The sequence below is a fragment of the Gopherus evgoodei genome, chromosome 23 (genome assembly GCF_007399415.2).
Source record: "Gopherus evgoodei ecotype Sinaloan lineage chromosome 23, rGopEvg1_v1.p, whole genome shotgun sequence".
In the NCBI taxonomy this organism is placed as follows: Eukaryota; Metazoa; Chordata; order Testudines; family Testudinidae; genus Gopherus; species Gopherus evgoodei.
In genome coordinates, this window is record NC_044344.1 from 8,164,283 (window position 1) to 8,181,030 (window position 16,748).

At 43.3% G+C, this 16,748-nt stretch overlaps 1 protein-coding gene across 5 annotated transcripts in view; it reads right to left on the reverse strand.

Annotated features, from left to right (window-relative positions):
• Positions 1-16,748, reverse strand: part of KANSL1 (KAT8 regulatory NSL complex subunit 1) — a 176,240-nt gene that overhangs the window by 13,779 nt on the left and 145,713 nt on the right. For all 5 annotated transcript variants that reach the window (XM_030541036.1, XM_030541038.1, XM_030541035.1 and 2 more), the window contains exons 5-8: positions 11,838-11,953; positions 8,713-8,908; positions 5,763-5,928; positions 51-236 (exon numbers count right to left, since the gene is read on the reverse strand). In XM_030541036.1, the coding sequence (XP_030396896.1) occupies positions 51-236; positions 5,763-5,928; positions 8,713-8,908; positions 11,838-11,953 (664 nt within the window). The remainder of the gene's footprint in view (positions 1-50; positions 237-5,762; positions 5,929-8,712; positions 8,909-11,837; positions 11,954-16,748) is intronic.

A 16,748-nucleotide genomic window follows, 5' to 3' on the forward strand; every position in this document is an offset into this window, starting at 1 on the left:
TTTACAGGCAGACACTCCTGTACTTGTTTGAGAAAAAGGGGGATACTTACTGGCTGCAGTGAAGAAGGAGTTGACCAGTTTGTGGCGGTCCTTGCGAGCAGGGTCAGACAGGCTACTGGCCGACACGGAGGCTCTATGCTTGAGTGAGAGCTTTTTGGGAGGTTTGATTTTCTCATAGGGCTTGCTCTGCCACTGGGATTTCAGCATATTCTGGAAGTGCAGGCTCGTCGGCACATCTGCAGACAAGTACAACGCAACAACCACGTCATGCTAGAATTCAAAATGCAATAGTATAATCCTCTCCCTGTGCTACCACCCAGGAGAGACCACAATACATCTATTCTGAACTATGATTCCAGGTTGTTGACTCCACCCTCACGCTCATGGGGAGGTTGTGATTTTGGGAGACAGTGCCTCCAGTCTCAACCTCTGAGAGTTTAGCACATTCTTCTGTCCAAGACAAGGAGGGGGACCAGGCACTTGCCTTTCCCACCAGGACAGGACAGGGGTCCAGTGCCTTTCCGCATTCAGTCTCACCAGCCCATCATCCTTTGCCTGCCAAGAAGCTGGAACACAGCAGCAGTAGCACACCAAAACTTACACTGGGAAGGGCAGAAAGTGGAAGATGTGATTTACATTCTCAGTTCAGGGTCAAGACATAAGAAGGGACACATCCTTTTCAAGGACAAAGGCCTAAAAAGGAACTCACTTGGGAGAGTCATTTCATGTATTGATTGTCACCAGGGGAGCCAGCCACTTTAATTCTATAAGCCACCAACAATGAGAGCTACCATGGCTCTCCTAACCTAGCAGTTCAACACGGAGAAAAAGCAGACCCAAAACAAGTCAACCAAATAATATGGATCAGTTTTATGTGCTATCCAGATGATCGATCAATGCAGTAAGTTACCAGCGAGAGCACCTTCCAAAGAGGCACTCGGAGGTTAAAAATACCCTGATGCTGTTCTCCAGGGAGCATTTTACAATGAGACAGCTTATCTGCCAGGACAAGATACACAGCAATGTCTTCAACATGGGCGTTAGTGGTGTGGAGCAGCTACCTATGTCAAGAGCAGGAGCAACCCTGTGAACCAGATGGATTTCAAGGACCGTGCAAAGCAACACTCATTGTGCTCATCTACGTTGGAGCTGCAAAGGCACGGATGACCACCATGACCTCTCCCTTTGAGGAAAAGTCACCTGTTCCTGGTCAGTCCTAATTGAGGGAAAGTATTGCAGGCCGTTGCTGCAACTCAAGCAGCTCAGGACAGCTGTGAGGATCCAGTAGAACGTAGCCCAGGCACATCATTCTGGCAAAAGGTGGGCATAAGCCATCAACACATGGTATCCATCCCTCAAATGCTGCCCCAACGACAAGCAGCAATTTCGTATATGACTTGTGGCACAGCTGTCTCTCTCACCCAGATTATATTCTGGTAAACCACTGATATCATCCCCACACTGCCTCCATTTCAGAGAGATGGGGAGGGGGTAATTACTTATCCATCTACTGTGGTTCCACAAGCCCATGGGCACACAAATGTGTAAGTACACTCCAAGCCCATTTCCAGCACATACATTCCGCCCCACCCCTGGATGTGTACACACACACGGGCATCCACGCATGCAGTCTCAACATAAAACTCCTGCCCCACAATGTGTACACACAGTCCTGGCATAAGTCCATGGCCCAATCCAATACATATTGCAGGCTGCTCTCCCTTTCTCACAACCTTCTGCTCCCATGAAAGTCACCATTGTAGCTCTTCAGGAGACAGTCTGAATTAGCAGAAGCCACCACTGAGGGCAACACTGATGAAATTATACCGCATTTTACTTGCACAGGCAAGTAAGGCTTATTAGGAGATCACAGCTGCCCCTCTCTGGCTAGCAGAAAAAGTCACTACCAGGCTCTGGCCTTGGGATCCCAGGTGACCCAACTTCCCCCTTCTCAGTGGTTGCTCACAGGCTCAAACTTTGATTTGGCTGCCAAAAATTATGACGCATGGTAGCAGAACATTCTGCATGACATGTCTGTTGTCTTGTGCCTCTGGGCCACCAGTTATCAGGGTTTCTTTCATCTCTCACAGAGCAGCAGGAAAAGCCTCAGCCTGAACAGAAGAGAGTTGTCTATAAGGCAGCAACTTGGCGTTAACCATGAAGAAAGAAGCTTATATCCAGGGCCACTAGGGACTACGTAACATACATAGTCTGTCTCATCCATCTGGAATCCTGCCATATCAGTGGCAGAACACCTGCACCTTGCTTCCATCAAAAAGCAAACAACAACTGCTAGGTACCTCGTTGTCTCAGGGACTAACCGCATCACCACAACTGAAAGTTCAAATATTGAGGCCCAGAGAGGAGCCACCACAATACTGACATGAGAGCAGGAAGGGTCCACATTCCTTCCTCAGATCTCAAGGACATACAACATTTTTATAGTGCCTTTGATGAAGCAGCTAAGATCAGAGCTGAGCCCCCTTCCTAGCCCCTACAAGCAGGGCTCTGGAGTGGAGCCTGGAGCTGGAGCGTGGAGCAGCTCCAGAGCAGTGGAGCTGCAGGTTTTCGCCTGGAGCTGGAACAGAGCCAGAGCACAGCTCCAAAGCACTGCCTACAGGAGTGACCGGCTGTTTGAAATCTCTATATTCCATAGATTAATTATTTCAGACTGTGTCTAATTGGAAGGGAGGAGATTTCAAGCAGGGCTTGAATCTCAGAGGCCTCTGCTTGAAACCCCAGAAGAATTCCCACCACCCTCTATGAGTTGGCATGGTAGCCCAAGCAGAGGCTGCCAATCTGACCCAAGGGCAGGGGCACACACAGGGTGCATGGGTAGGTTGGACAGCAGAACAGAGCCAACTGGCAGCAGGGTGTGGGCTGGAGTTTGTTATTAATAGTAGGAGCTTCGGTTCCAGGGAAAAGCTGCTAAAGTGGCGTTCAAACAACCTGACAGTTAAAGCTTTTGGTTTAGTCTATTTGTTAAGAAGCCAGGGAAATAAATGATGTGATGGCAGCTGTCCTGCCATCACTGATGCTGGAGATTAAATGAGTTAGCAGAGGCATGCTCCACGAGGAATAAAAAGTCTTAAACAGGTAGCCAAGAAGGCTTCATCGTGGATTTACGAAACTGATTTGCTTTCATGGACACAACATGTACTCTTTTCACTCGTCTCTCCTGCCTGCAGATCATTCCACAATTTATCCCAAGGCTTGGAAATTTACTTCAATTTTTAAAAACTGAGCTGCTCCTACAGAAAGTATTTGATTTAACAGGGCTTCATGCTGGTTGCACTGCCAATCGTATTGCAATCTATACTACACATTTTCTCTTTCACTGAACTCAAGCCTGCAGGTTTCTCTGGGACCAGCAGATGGCAATCACACTGTGCATTTTTAAACCCAAGTTAACATCCTTGTTACCAAGGTTATTACATCATCTAAAAATTCCCAGACAAATTAAATGAACCAGAGAAACTGAAAGGACAAAGCACCTATGAAGCAGCACTGTAATGGGTTAAAACCCACCACATATGACCACTTACCATAAGTGTAAAAGGATCCTCCTCCTCCTGAGGTGCCTGGCAGTGCAGACTGTGGCACATTATGCCAAAGAAGCCCAGCTCTGGGTGCCATGGTGTTAAAAGGTGCCAAAGAGAGCTGGACTCAAAATGAGAGCTTGAAAGACACAGCCAGTTCAGGTCCAGATATTGATAAAAAGTTCCATCTTCACAAGCTCCTCCAAACCTTATGTATGCAAATGTACCATATCTATGCAGCCAATTCAGGGGGGCTTTATCATATTTTTGATGGCGGGCACAGTGAAAATTTGAGAGAGAGAATGAACAGTTAATCTGGTTGATGACACTCGTCTTAATTCTGTGACCTTGAAACTTCTCTCTCAGCTGGGATACTGTGATGCAGACACCCAGAATATTAACCAGATTTCCCTGCCCCAAACAGCCCACCTTCTTCCAGGTTTTGAAAGGATTAAAAAGCCAGTCTCGGGCATAATCAAAGGTGGTCACATGTATCTGAGCACTGAGGGAAACCTAAATTAAGACAAATGCTCATGTTTTAAATGTGCTAGTAAACATGCCTGAACACAGTTTTAAACAAGACTTTGCACCTAGTGTAGACAGGACAAGTCATGTTTAAAAAAGTTAGCTGGTTCAGGTCAACCCTATAAATATGGGATTTACTGAACTGCATCCAACTGTTGGTGTCTAGCTGAGGCAGATGACTGATACATAATAGTTTTTTCACCTTCTTCTGAAGTATCTGGCCTACTGTGCAATACAGTAGATGAGGGAAGAAATTCCTTTATGATTTCTGCAACAACACGTTTACGCCCTGAAGCGTGAAACTTAAGTTACTCTCATCTTAGCACCCATAAATACATAAAAAGGCTTCGGTTACAAGACTTTCTGCCCTTTCTGTAATCCTCTAACTCTCTCTTCCTATTTGTGACTTTAGTGCTTGTGAAAAATGCTCAATTACTGTCCTCACTTTACTACCCCCATTTTATAGATAGGGGAACTGACTCCCACAGAGATTCAGTGACTTGCCCAAGGTCACAAAGGGAGCCAGCTGGCAAGCCAGGAACTGAACCCAGATCAGAGGTATAGTCCAGCAATTTAACCACATAGTCAATCTGAACTGAAAGCCTTGAAGCGAAGCTCTCTATCCACAGAGCAGGATCAGCATGGGAAGCTGTAGTGTAAGCTTCCCCCAGAGGGCCACAAGCCAACATGTCTCAGACCTGTTCTAGAGAGACACCTTCTAGTGATGGAATAGTTCAGCTGATATGACTTATTCACTCCTGGGTGTCTCTGCTGAGAGGGCCACCTAGGGAGCCAGTTTGTATCAACTGTGGTGATATGTTTTTGTGATGGGGTCATTGATGTATAGACAGCAACAGTTTTTGGTCACCACAAACTAGACTGGTTTTTAACTGACAGCTTAAGAGGCAAAAGGAATCTGGAAACCATTACCAAACCATCCCACTCTGACACAAAACTCCCCTAAACTGAATCTGGAAATACGTCAATGCATTCGTGTAATCCTCCGAAGTCCATTTACTGTCTAAGGAATATGCCACTAATTGAGAGACCATAGAATACAGACTCGTAGCATACAAGAAATTCTGTAATGGGAGTTACAGCCTCTTATTACCCGACTGTACACTAACCTCAAATTCACATTGTATCGCAGATTTGCTGCTGGCGTCGATAGAAGAGACTTCTTCTAACTAAGACAGTCTCTTCTTTTTATATAAATGGTCAAACTCAAATACATCTCCCAACTGATTTACAAAACTATGGTCAGTGTAATGCTCAAACTCTGATGCCAGACTCCCAATCATCAAACTTTATTTGCTTTGCGCTCTATTCCCACAAAGCCAGGCTCCAAGGCAATGTTCTCCCAAGGACTGAGTATACAGGTGCATGCTCACTATAGTGTGGATTCAATATATACTGCTTTCCTTTCACCTTTCCACTCTGGTGAGTGCCATCCCCCATAAGCCACTGACAGCTGCACGTACTTCATTCCAATGGACGTACCTAGCACATTCACACTTCCTACAGAAAGTGACGAATATCTAAAGTTCTGCAGCAGAGCAGAGTGGGCAGGTCCCCAAGCGGCTGGATTATGGCAGCACCAAAGTTACCCAGGCTCTATTATCCGTTTTACACCCTTTGGTATTTCTCTCCCTATACCCCACAACTTCACTGTGTGTTTCCTTAAGTGGCTGTACTTACCATCTGGGAATGATAGAACAGGGTGAATACAGGAGTCCAGCTGGGAGAGGCGCTCCAGCAAAGGGGCTTCATACTGGATTTCCGGAGATATGGAGCTTCGAGTGCCACAGATGGCACACAACGGGTTCACATCACAGCTACATCGCACCGTGCTGTTACGATGAACCTAGATCCCAAGGAAAAAAAAATTCAATATACTCAGCTCAAAAAAGCTGATCTGTCTACACACACTCATTCCACATGCAACTCTTGGGCAATTTGCTGAAAAATCCTGGAGGCGACATCCTTTTTACACCGAAAAAGAGCCACTGGCCTTGTCTAGATTAGGAAAAAAAGGCATTTCCCCCAACCCTAAATCAAGTTTTAACAACCAAAAATCCTACTGAACACCAATATAAGATACAGTTTAACACTTTTAGCAATAGATCAATCAGCTAAAATTGGCTAAAGATATTTGACATTACCGTAGACAGTTTAAGGAGGTTTTCAATCAACTTAAGATAGCTCAATTCAGCTAACTCGATGGGGGAAAAGCAACCTTCTTTCTAGCCTAGACAAGACGAGCATGAGAAATGGCTGTGCCAGCAGCTGACACTTATAGGTAAGTCTTGACAAAGAAAAGGGATGTTTTCAATCATATTAGCTCAATTAAGCTGGACATTTCAATTTACAGATGTTGAGGCCAGAAGAGATCGCTATGATCACCTAGTCTGACCCCCTGCATACAAGGCCACAGAACCTCTCATCTGAAAGGTCTGAATCAAGCCTATAATTTCAGTGAGAGTTACGCCATACTTTTTAGAAAGATACCCAGTCTTGACTCAGGAGTTCAAGTAATGGAGAACCCACTACATCCCCTTGGTATTGTTCCAATTGTTGGTTGACCCCTCTTAAAAATATGCACCTTGTTCCTTCCCACATAGATACCTATGGGCAGTGATCAAGTCATCTCTGAACCCTCTCCGAAATAAGATAAAGAGATTGAGCTTTTTAAGTCTCTCACTATAAGGCATGTTTTCCAACTGCGAATCATCCTTGTAACTCATTCCTAAACCTTTTCCAATTTTTTCAAATATGGACCCGAGCACCAAACAGTATTCAAACAATGAGCTCACTAATGCTGTACACAGATGTAACCCCCCCTTCCTCACTTCTGCTTGACACTCAACATATACATATGTTCAAGGGTCGAATTCAGACTCTTAGCTACAGCACTGCACTAGCAGCTCACGTTGAACTGGTTATGTACCATGACCCGTAAGTTCCTTTCAGTGTCACTGCATATCAGGGCACAGTCTCCCATCTTGTAAGCATGGCCTACGTTCTTTGTTCTGAAAGGTGTGTCCCTGCATTTGGCTGTATTAAAATACATGTAATTAAAATGAACCCACCTCCCCAAGTGAACCAGATTACTCTGTATACCTAACATGTCCCTCTCAGCATTTAATCACTTCAATTTCAGTCATCTGCAAGTTTTACCAGCAATGATTTTATTATTTTCTTTCAAACCATTGATAAAGGTATTGAATAGCATTGGGCCAAGAACAGATCTTTGCAGAACCCTCTAGAAATACTCACAGGTGGATGACAAATCTCCATTTACACTTGTGTTAAGCTAATTTGATTGTGCCAACAACTGAAACATGCCCTTTTTGCGCATGAAGGTAGCACCTAACTGAGCTAGTACTCTAAATTCTAGTACCCCGAGACATCCGCTCCCCCATAGCTCACTAGACTTGTAACCGTAAGATAATGCAGTTTGGCTTGAAACCTGTTTTACTTAGCAGCAGTGAGAATGGTTTGTCCTGTCTGAGTAATGGTTCTTTAATCAGGAGAGCAGCACAGAATCCAATGAAACTTCCGGCAAGATTGAACCTCCCCGAGAGAGATTCCCTTACCTCCACTGTTAATACAGCCCTTTATACTCAAGTTGGAATGGTTTGCTAGGACCACAGGAACATGCAGATGGTGATACTGCTTTACAAGATTCCTTTCCATTTTACTTACCCAGAAGATTACATCATTAAAAAAAAAGTTAGCTATGATATCCCCTCTATACAGAAATAGACTTCACTTCCCATTCTTCTCCAGTCCCACATCCTAGCCACCTTCCCTCCAGGGGAGGGCTAGACATTGCTCTCTCCAGAGTTTGGGTCAGCTACAAGAGAGACTGAAGAGTGAAGCCTTGCTTTCCCCACGCAGCTCACCAGGGAGTAACAGCTCCTTTCACTGCTACAGTCAGCAGTAGAAACAGGAGCACTGGAGGAGGAAGAGGGCGAGGGAGGGCAAGACCATGTGGAAGAGAGTATGAAAAGCAAAACAGTACAGGAACATAAGACATTCATATGTTTCGGGGCTGAAGATAACAGTCAGTCCAGCAGCCCAGGTGAATTATTACATATATGGAAGGCATAGAGTGTTGTACACATGGCACAACTTTTAGGAAGCAGGTAACAATGGCTATAATTAAAGTTGCCTGACATTTTCCATTTTAAATTGCTTATAACTTTACCAAACATCTAATAGTTTGGATTTAAATTTTCCATGTTGGGTATCTGCCTCTGACTTTTTAAAGTTTCAGCTAATGTTTAATAAAAGGTGCTCATGGTAAGATTCCTCCCCAAGTAATTATCATCTCCTCTTCCCTGACACAAGAGTTGCAATTATCACAATAAATTAACGGAAAGGTTGTATGGTTTCCCTATAGCATCTACAACAGCCTAGAGCCTCAATGTCTTCTGCTAATTTTTTTTTTTTAATGTTTTAGATCAACCTTCATAAAAGCAGCAAATACTCGTACATTGGGGGGAATAAGGGACTATTTCATCTTTGTTTTTACAGTGGTGGAAGTACACCACTAACTACTGTTCTCTCTAGGGTCACACACACTTCCTGCCAACAGACCCCACATCAAATACAGATGAGCAAGACAACACCAGTACACACTGACCTTTTTGGAGAGGGGTATGATGTTGCTAGGTCGAACGAGCCGTCGTTTCTTGCAACTTAGTACTGGGCGGGTGCGAGCGGCTACACAGGTTCCATCAGAAGGAGAAGAGACCATGTTCAGCCGCTGCTTTTTATGCAACAGCTCCTCAGCATCTGCGCCATCTCCCTGAGAATGTTCAGCCAAGCCAGACTGAAGGCTGTCCAAGAGCAGAAGAGATTTAAACATTTTTATTCATTTGAACTGTGCAGTGAATAGATGCTACCTAAAAATCCTAACTAGGTTCACAATTCTGACGTCTACTTCAGGTGGCAAAATTGAAGTATTTTAATAGGGCTGTCAAGCGATTAAAAAAAGTAATTGTAATTAATTGCACTGTTAAACAATAGAATACCATTTTATTTAAATGTTTTCAGATGTTTTCTACATTTTCAAATATATCGATTTCAATTACAACACAGAATACAAAGTGTATAGTGCTCACTTTATATTTATTTTTTATTACAGTAAAAAAACCCAAAAGAAATAGTATTTTTCAATTCGCCTAATACCAGTACTGTAGTGCAATCTCTTTACCGTGAAAGCTGAACTTACAAATGTAGAATTATGTACAAAAAAACCTTCATTCAAAAATAAAACTATGTACAATTTTAGAGCCTGCAAGTCCACTCAGTCCTCCTACTTGTTCAGCCAATTGCTCAGACAAACAAGTTTGTTTACATTTGCAGGAGATAATGCTGCCCACTTCTTGTTTACAATGTCACCTGAAAGTGAGAACAGGTGTTCTCATGGCACTATTGTAGTCATCGCAAGATATTTATATGCCAGATGCGCTAAAGATTCATGTCCTTCATGTTTCAACCACCATTCCCAGGGACATGCGTCCATGCTGATGATGAGTTCTGCTCAATAACAATCCAAAGCAGTGCGGACCGATGCATATTCATTTTCATTATCTGAGTCAGATGCCATCAGCAGAAAGTTGATTTTCTTTTTTGGTGGTTCGGGTTCTGTAATTTCCATATTGGAGTGTTGCTCTTTTAAGACTTCTGAAAGCATGCTCCACACCTCCTCCCTCTAAGATTCTGGAAGGCAGTTCAGATTCTGAAACCTTGGGTCCAGTGCCGTAGCTATCTTTAGAAATCTCACATTGGTACCCTCTTTGCGGTTTGTGAAATTTTCAGTGAAAAAGTGTTCTTAAAATGAAAACCACGTGCTCGGTCTTCATCTGAGACTGCTATAATAGGAAATATATGGCAGAATGCAGGTAAAAGAGCAGAGGATATACAATTCTCCCCCAAGGAGTTCAGTGACACATTTAACTAACTTTTTTTTTTTTTTAAGTAATCAGCAGCAGCATGCAAGCATGTCCTCTGGAATGGTGCTTGAAGCATGTAGGGGCATACGAATGTTTAGCGTATCTGGCACGTAAATACCTTGCAATGTCGGTGACAAAAGTGCCATGCAAATGCCTGTTCTTACTTTCTAGTGACTCTGTAAATAAGAAGAAAGCTGAACACAAAGTAGGACTGAGTGGACTTGTAGGTTCTGAAGTTTTATATTGTTTAGTTTTTGAGCGCAGTTATGTAACAAACGAAAAAAGTCTACATTTGTAAGGTGAACTGAAATAACACTATTTTGCTTATCATTTTTACAGTGCAAATATTTGTAATAAAAATATACACCGATTTCAATTACAACACAGAATACAATATATATGAAAATATAGAAAAACATACAAAATATTTAATAAAATTTCACAACTGCGATTAATCACAGCTAATTTGAGTTAATCGTGCGAGTAAACTGCATTAATTGACAGCCCTATATTTAAACTGTTTGACATTTCTCTTTTCTTTTCCTCCTATCACCTTCCAAGTTAAAAAAAACAAAACAAAAAAAAATGGTATTAGGAAAATGCAGAGCAAAGAGTACTAACTAAAACCAATGGTGAGAATTACACACAATTCCACCAGGATATTTCAGTCTCGACCTCAGAAAGTCCCTTTCTATCCAACTCCACTGTTCTATCAATGAGTCCCTCAATCCTGCCGTGCAGGATCCCCTGAAATTCCAGTCCTGAATCTCTTGAGATATTGGCAGATTATCTGAATTGGGCCTCAATGCCACTGGGTACCAGGTTGAGAAAAATTCATTGGAAAGGACGCTCAGAATCTAGACATGAACCCCAAATCTGGTCTCCACTACAGAATTGTACCACTGCAATCTTCACCAGTGTGCCTGAAATGGTGCAATGCTGACATTAACCTTCCTGTTTTAGATGCATACAGAATATCATGTCCACACATAGCACTTATCTTAATTCCAACACAACACCCCACCCACTGGCCAGAAAGTTTTCTCCTCATTAGAACACAATGTTTAAGTTTTATAAGTGAAATACACTGCTCTCAAACGTAGAGCTTTGATGACAGAGCTAACTGCAGACATATCAAGGTATTTTGTTACTGTGCTGGGATAATCATTTGCACTAATGCAATTGAAACACCAGTGCTTTCTATCTACAGTGTAGCGATATAGAAACAAAGGCAATGGTGCTGAAAACACCTATGAACAACTGCAAGCATGTGTGAATACTGCATGCATGGCAGAGATTTCCAACAGTGCTTGAAATATTAAAATTCTCTAGTGTAGACAAGTCTCCAGTGTTTGCTTTCACCTAACATTAAATCCTGCTATGTTCTCTTAATGACAATAGCGCTAATGTGGGATGTATCTGAAGTTTAACTAAGACCTTGTATGCAATTGTCTGACCCACAGAAGTCACAACGGTGTTCAAAAAAACCTGTTAAACAGTTTTGCCGGGACTGTGTTTTACATCATTTGTTGCACAGTTCAAGGCAGGGAAAGATTATTTTTCTGAGAACAGTGTTATGCCTAACTACATTTCCATCTGTCTAATGCACTGTTTCTGAGTGCATCTGTAATTAGATTAGATGTGGGATTCAAGCAATATCATAACCATGAGAGGCTATAACCACGCCTGAAAAAGATTTAACTCAGTTACAAACTCTAGAGTGGGCCAGGCCTAGTTCGTAATGGAATACCGCCAACCTCACTGGAGGCATAAACTCCCTCCCTCCAGGCAGCCCATAAAAGCATCTTACGTGTTAATAACTCCATTGACAGGTCTCAGTGCTCCACAGGGTTTGGAGGGAAGGGATTCTGGAGTATTTCCAGCAGATGTACCAAGATTCACTACCGGCTGGGAAATGGAAGTACCCTGCAGAGGGAAAAGAAAGGACACAATGGATAAAGGTTTCTCACAGTCATGTAAAATTTCCCTCATCCCTACCTCTGCACCACCAACAAAGACCACAACAATGGGCTTCCACACACAACTTCAATTCCAGGAGGCTTCACAAACCAGCACATGCCACAACATAGAATTGAGACTGAGGAGGAGGATTTTGCAAGATTTTCCTCCTCTGCCAGAGCTGCTCATCTGCAGTTCCCAGTGTACAAAACCGAAGGATTTCCAGTCTTCTCAGATAGCTGCAGGCATGCAAAGACTGCCTTAGTGGCCAGGAGCAAAGCAAACCAAGAAATGATAAGGTCCTATAAGGAAGATTTTAACATTATGCCTCACCGTAGTGTAATGACCACTTGTACAAACTACCTTCACACGCCAGTGATCTGCAAACCATTGGAAGTTCAGTGGCTTTAGATCATGTGAGCTGCCAGAATCACTGCGAGGCCCCTTCTACATTAAGGTAAAAGGACCAAACATACAAAGGTATCTGTATTGTTAGGCACCTAAACCCCTTTGTAAATTCGGCCCCAAACATTGTTAAACACTTTAAACTCTTAACGTACTTAACGTAGTTGGGTTTTACACATACTGAAAGGTTGTCCCACTATAGCTACTACAAATGTCTTGTGTGTACTAGCATTTTAAATGTGTTAGCACACACCATCTTTCTAAGGGCAGTCCAAAGAGGATAAAAAGCAGTCAGCCCAGGATACCCTGAAGATCCCCAGTAATAGGCTGAGAAATCCATCTGAAGGTATCAGGAGGAATTTCCTTTTGGGAGGAGATGACCTATTTTCCCCATGCTCATCTGGCCCCTCTTCTTGAATCTCCTAAAGTCTGTTTTTGTAGGCCCATGAACTCTGAGGCAGAATCTCCACTGCAATCCCCCTGGAAACACAGAACAGTTCTCTCTGAACTTCTGTGCAGCTTGTCCATTCATTTCCAGCAAGGGAAAGGGTGAACTGAAGATGGGGGGGTGGAGTGAGAAGGGGGGAGTTAGGGTGGGGTCCAGGAGGGAATGTTCCATGAGCCAGGGGACGGGATTGCTCCTTTAGACTAAGGGGAGAAAAAAGAGTTGTTACCAACGAGTGTGCTGCACCTTGACGTTTCTGGCTCTCTCTGAGAGCACAGAAACAGGCTGCCATTTCACTCAGACCTTCTGCTAGCCTGGCATAAAGTCACACACACTGAGCCCTTGAATGGAGACTCTTTTTGTTCTTTGTTGATTTGCTTACACCAGGATAAAGGCAATTTAGATTGTGGAATGGATTCTCTCCATGTATGGCACATAAGGGGAGTGGAGTGGAGGTAGCAATAGCAGCTGGCTCTGCACTCTAGGCACAGAGGCAGTGTTGTTCCAAGGAGCCTAGATTAGGAGGAAGCAGAACTAACGAAGTTGTCTGAATACAGATCAGAAAAAGTGGGCTGGAGACCCTGGAGCAGCTGGGAACCCAGGAGGAGGAGGAGAAGCATCTAAAAAGCAGGAACAATTCTCTAGTAATCCGTACTTAAGGTTGCATTAATCACATATTCGTGTATTTGCAAGGGGGAAGAGAAATCTGCTTTGTTAGGGCTACAGATGATGGACATTCACTGCAGCTGTGGGTATCTAGGGGCACTGGCAGTCTTCTAACACTATGCAACTGGTTTGCAGCCTTTCCGAGTCTGTTTTTTAATCTCTTGCTGCTTTACCACCACTAGGAATGGCCCATTTCGGGTGTGAAAATCTGGAAACATGGACACTTGCCAGTGCTGGCACCACTGCAAGAGTCAGCCATACTGTAACCCCTGCAAAGGCCACCTCTTTGCATTTGGCACTGGGAGTTTGCAAGCCACTGGAGTCTCACACGGTGCTGCAGAGGATACATAATATTTCATTCCTATATATCCTTGTAGATAGCAGGACCTACTCTTATCTCTTTGTTTAGATCACTCCTCTCAGCCGAACAAGCTTCTGATGCTTCCCCTCTGCTGGGTACAAAGCCCTTCACTGCAGCAAATGCATCACCAAAGTCTTCATGTACCATCTCCTTCTGATGGCAAGGAGGGATCGTTTACATTAAGAGTATGTCTACACTGCATCTGAGAGCAGCCCAGGTAGACAGACTGGTGTTAGTGGGGCTTGCAACTAATGCACTAAAAATAGCTGTGTAGATATTGCGGCTCCGCTTCCAAAGCCCATTCCTCACTCCCTCAGACTTGAGAGTCTGCGCGCCAATGTCAAAGCCATGTCTACACAGCTATTTTTAGTGCATGAACCCCACCAAAACAAAACAAGTCTGTGGACCCAGGCTGGGAGGCTCACTTCCAGATGCAATGTTGACATACTCCCAAATGTCTGAACTAGCTAGAAGGGCTGGCGAGACATGGGGTGGAACAATTTCCTCCTACAATTGTCTTCAGATCCTAACACTATCCTGCAGATCATCAAGGGCTTAGCTGGTACTACTTCAGGATTTCGCATCATTCATATTTCAGACAGTGCATTTTCAATCCTGAAGTGGAAGCTAAAAGAAGGAATTTCTAGGTCTTGTGTGAAAACGTCCCCTTTCGCTGCCAGTATAATGAATTCCTCCTAGGGATTATCGGGCAACATTCCACACATCCTACTCAGTGTCAGGACATGTGATCACACAACACACTCATTCCACTGGTCAACATCAACTGGGATATCCTGGGGCCCCACACGCTGGCCAGAGATGACGACTTTGAATGAGAGAAGAGACTCAGACACTTAGGAATGATTGGTGACGGATCCACTCTCCTGCCCACTTTTATACACCATCTCTTCAGCAAGGAAACAGGCACAGCCAAAGAGGATGGTATTCCATGCTGCCCTCAGGGTGCAGAGATAGTAATGCAGATCTCTGGGCCCTAGGCTGAACAGAACAGCTAGAGTGTATCTGAAAAAGGACGCTGAGGAGGGGTGCCAGATACAGCTGCTCTTCTGATAAGAGTTCCAGTGCAACAGGAATGTGCTCTAGACTTGTTCTCTAGCTCTGTGCAAGCCAAGCCTCTTCCTGACTCACCACCCCACCCTCTCTGTAACAAGTGTAATTAAGCACATGAATAATCCTGCAGGGGGAGCATAACTGCTTGATGCCTAAAGGCCACATTTCCTGTGGCTGACGCCCTCAGCATTATCTCCAACGGCCAGACAGTCAGAACTAAACAAAAGGCTGGTAGAGTATTGCACAAAAGAGCAGAGTAGGGGTGATAAGACAACTTCAAATGAGGCCCCTCCATGAAAGTGATAAGGATGAGTATTTTTACTGCCAGGTAAGAGCCCTCCAGAACAGCAGACTTTAAGGTGTAGGCTCCAGCCGTGACCACATGCCTGTTTTATGCAAACACTAATCTCAGCGCATGCTTCATTATTTCTTCGCAGCTATTTTTACTGCTGTAGCATGCAGGAGGCCCAACCAAGGATCAAGGCCCCATTGTGCTAACACTGGACAAAACAAACAAAAATTGATGACTGTCCTGAAGAACTTACATTCCAAGTAAAAAGAGACAAGTGGATACAAAACTGAGAAATAGTGAAACAAGGGAACAGAGAGAGGATTACAACCAGAATGATTCAGAGATACCAGCACACCACCTAACAAGATATCACAGCAGAAGAGAGTTTTAAGGACCTGAAGGAAGATAATAAGGTGGCCTTATCAGCCTGCGGATGTTTATGGGGAGCTCCTTCATAGGGTCAGCATGGGCACCTAAGTTTGGCTTTCCAAAAGGAAAACAAAACTGGCATTGGCATATTCTCAGTCAAAATTCCTGACTTAAACTAGAACAAAATGAAGCCTTCCCTACTACTGTTAAACTTAACTATTTATCTCGGTCTTCAATCTGGCATTGATTGATTCTCTCAAGTAAACACAGAAGCGATCACAGAATTCTATTCTATTGTATGTCTGTTCCCCACCTATTACTAGGCAGTCATGAAAGACAGTAAATAATCACTGGTCAGAGCAAGCCACTGCATGATCTAAGGTTTCAGAGTAGCAGCCGTGTTAGTCTGTATCCGCAAAAAGAACAGGAGGACTTGTGGCATGATCTAAAGCACTTTGTTATTCCAGTCCCATATCCTCACACTGCTCAGCTCACGTACCCCAATACCCTGCTATTCTGGTCCTAAGCAAATCCTGTTAACTGTAACAAATTATGTAGTAAGTTTTATGATGAGGTGAACCGTCATTCAAGGACTAACAAGAAACCCCTAACAAATGTATTTGAATCCCAGTCTCAAGGAAATCTAGTACAAGTTACCTGTAGCACCACCTGTGCGTTATAGATCAGACCATCGGTAATTTAGTATTGTTGTCCATTATGGATTGGCACTGGTAATTTAGTATTGTTGTCCATTATATGTAGGCTTGGCAAATTAGATTTTTTTAAAAATATTTGACAGATTACATCAATTGTTATTTTAAAGTTTTTAGATTTTTAGCAATTTAAATTTTCACTCTGTGGGCAATTATACCCCCATGTCAAACAATTATTTAATGACAGCAGGCACTGAGAGTTAAAATGACAAACCTCTGTAACCATTAAAATGCAAACTGGCAACATAATATGCCAAAATATACAAAGGAAATAACTTTAAATCAAAACTAATAAATTTCTCAAGCTAGATTTTTCTTATTTCACCTATTTATTATTACTAGAAGCTTTCGAAACAGGAGGTCAAAATAACTGGAAGTAGTTTATTTTGGGAGCCAAATTCCAAAAAGCTGTGGCAACAAGACAACATTGGTTTTATTTA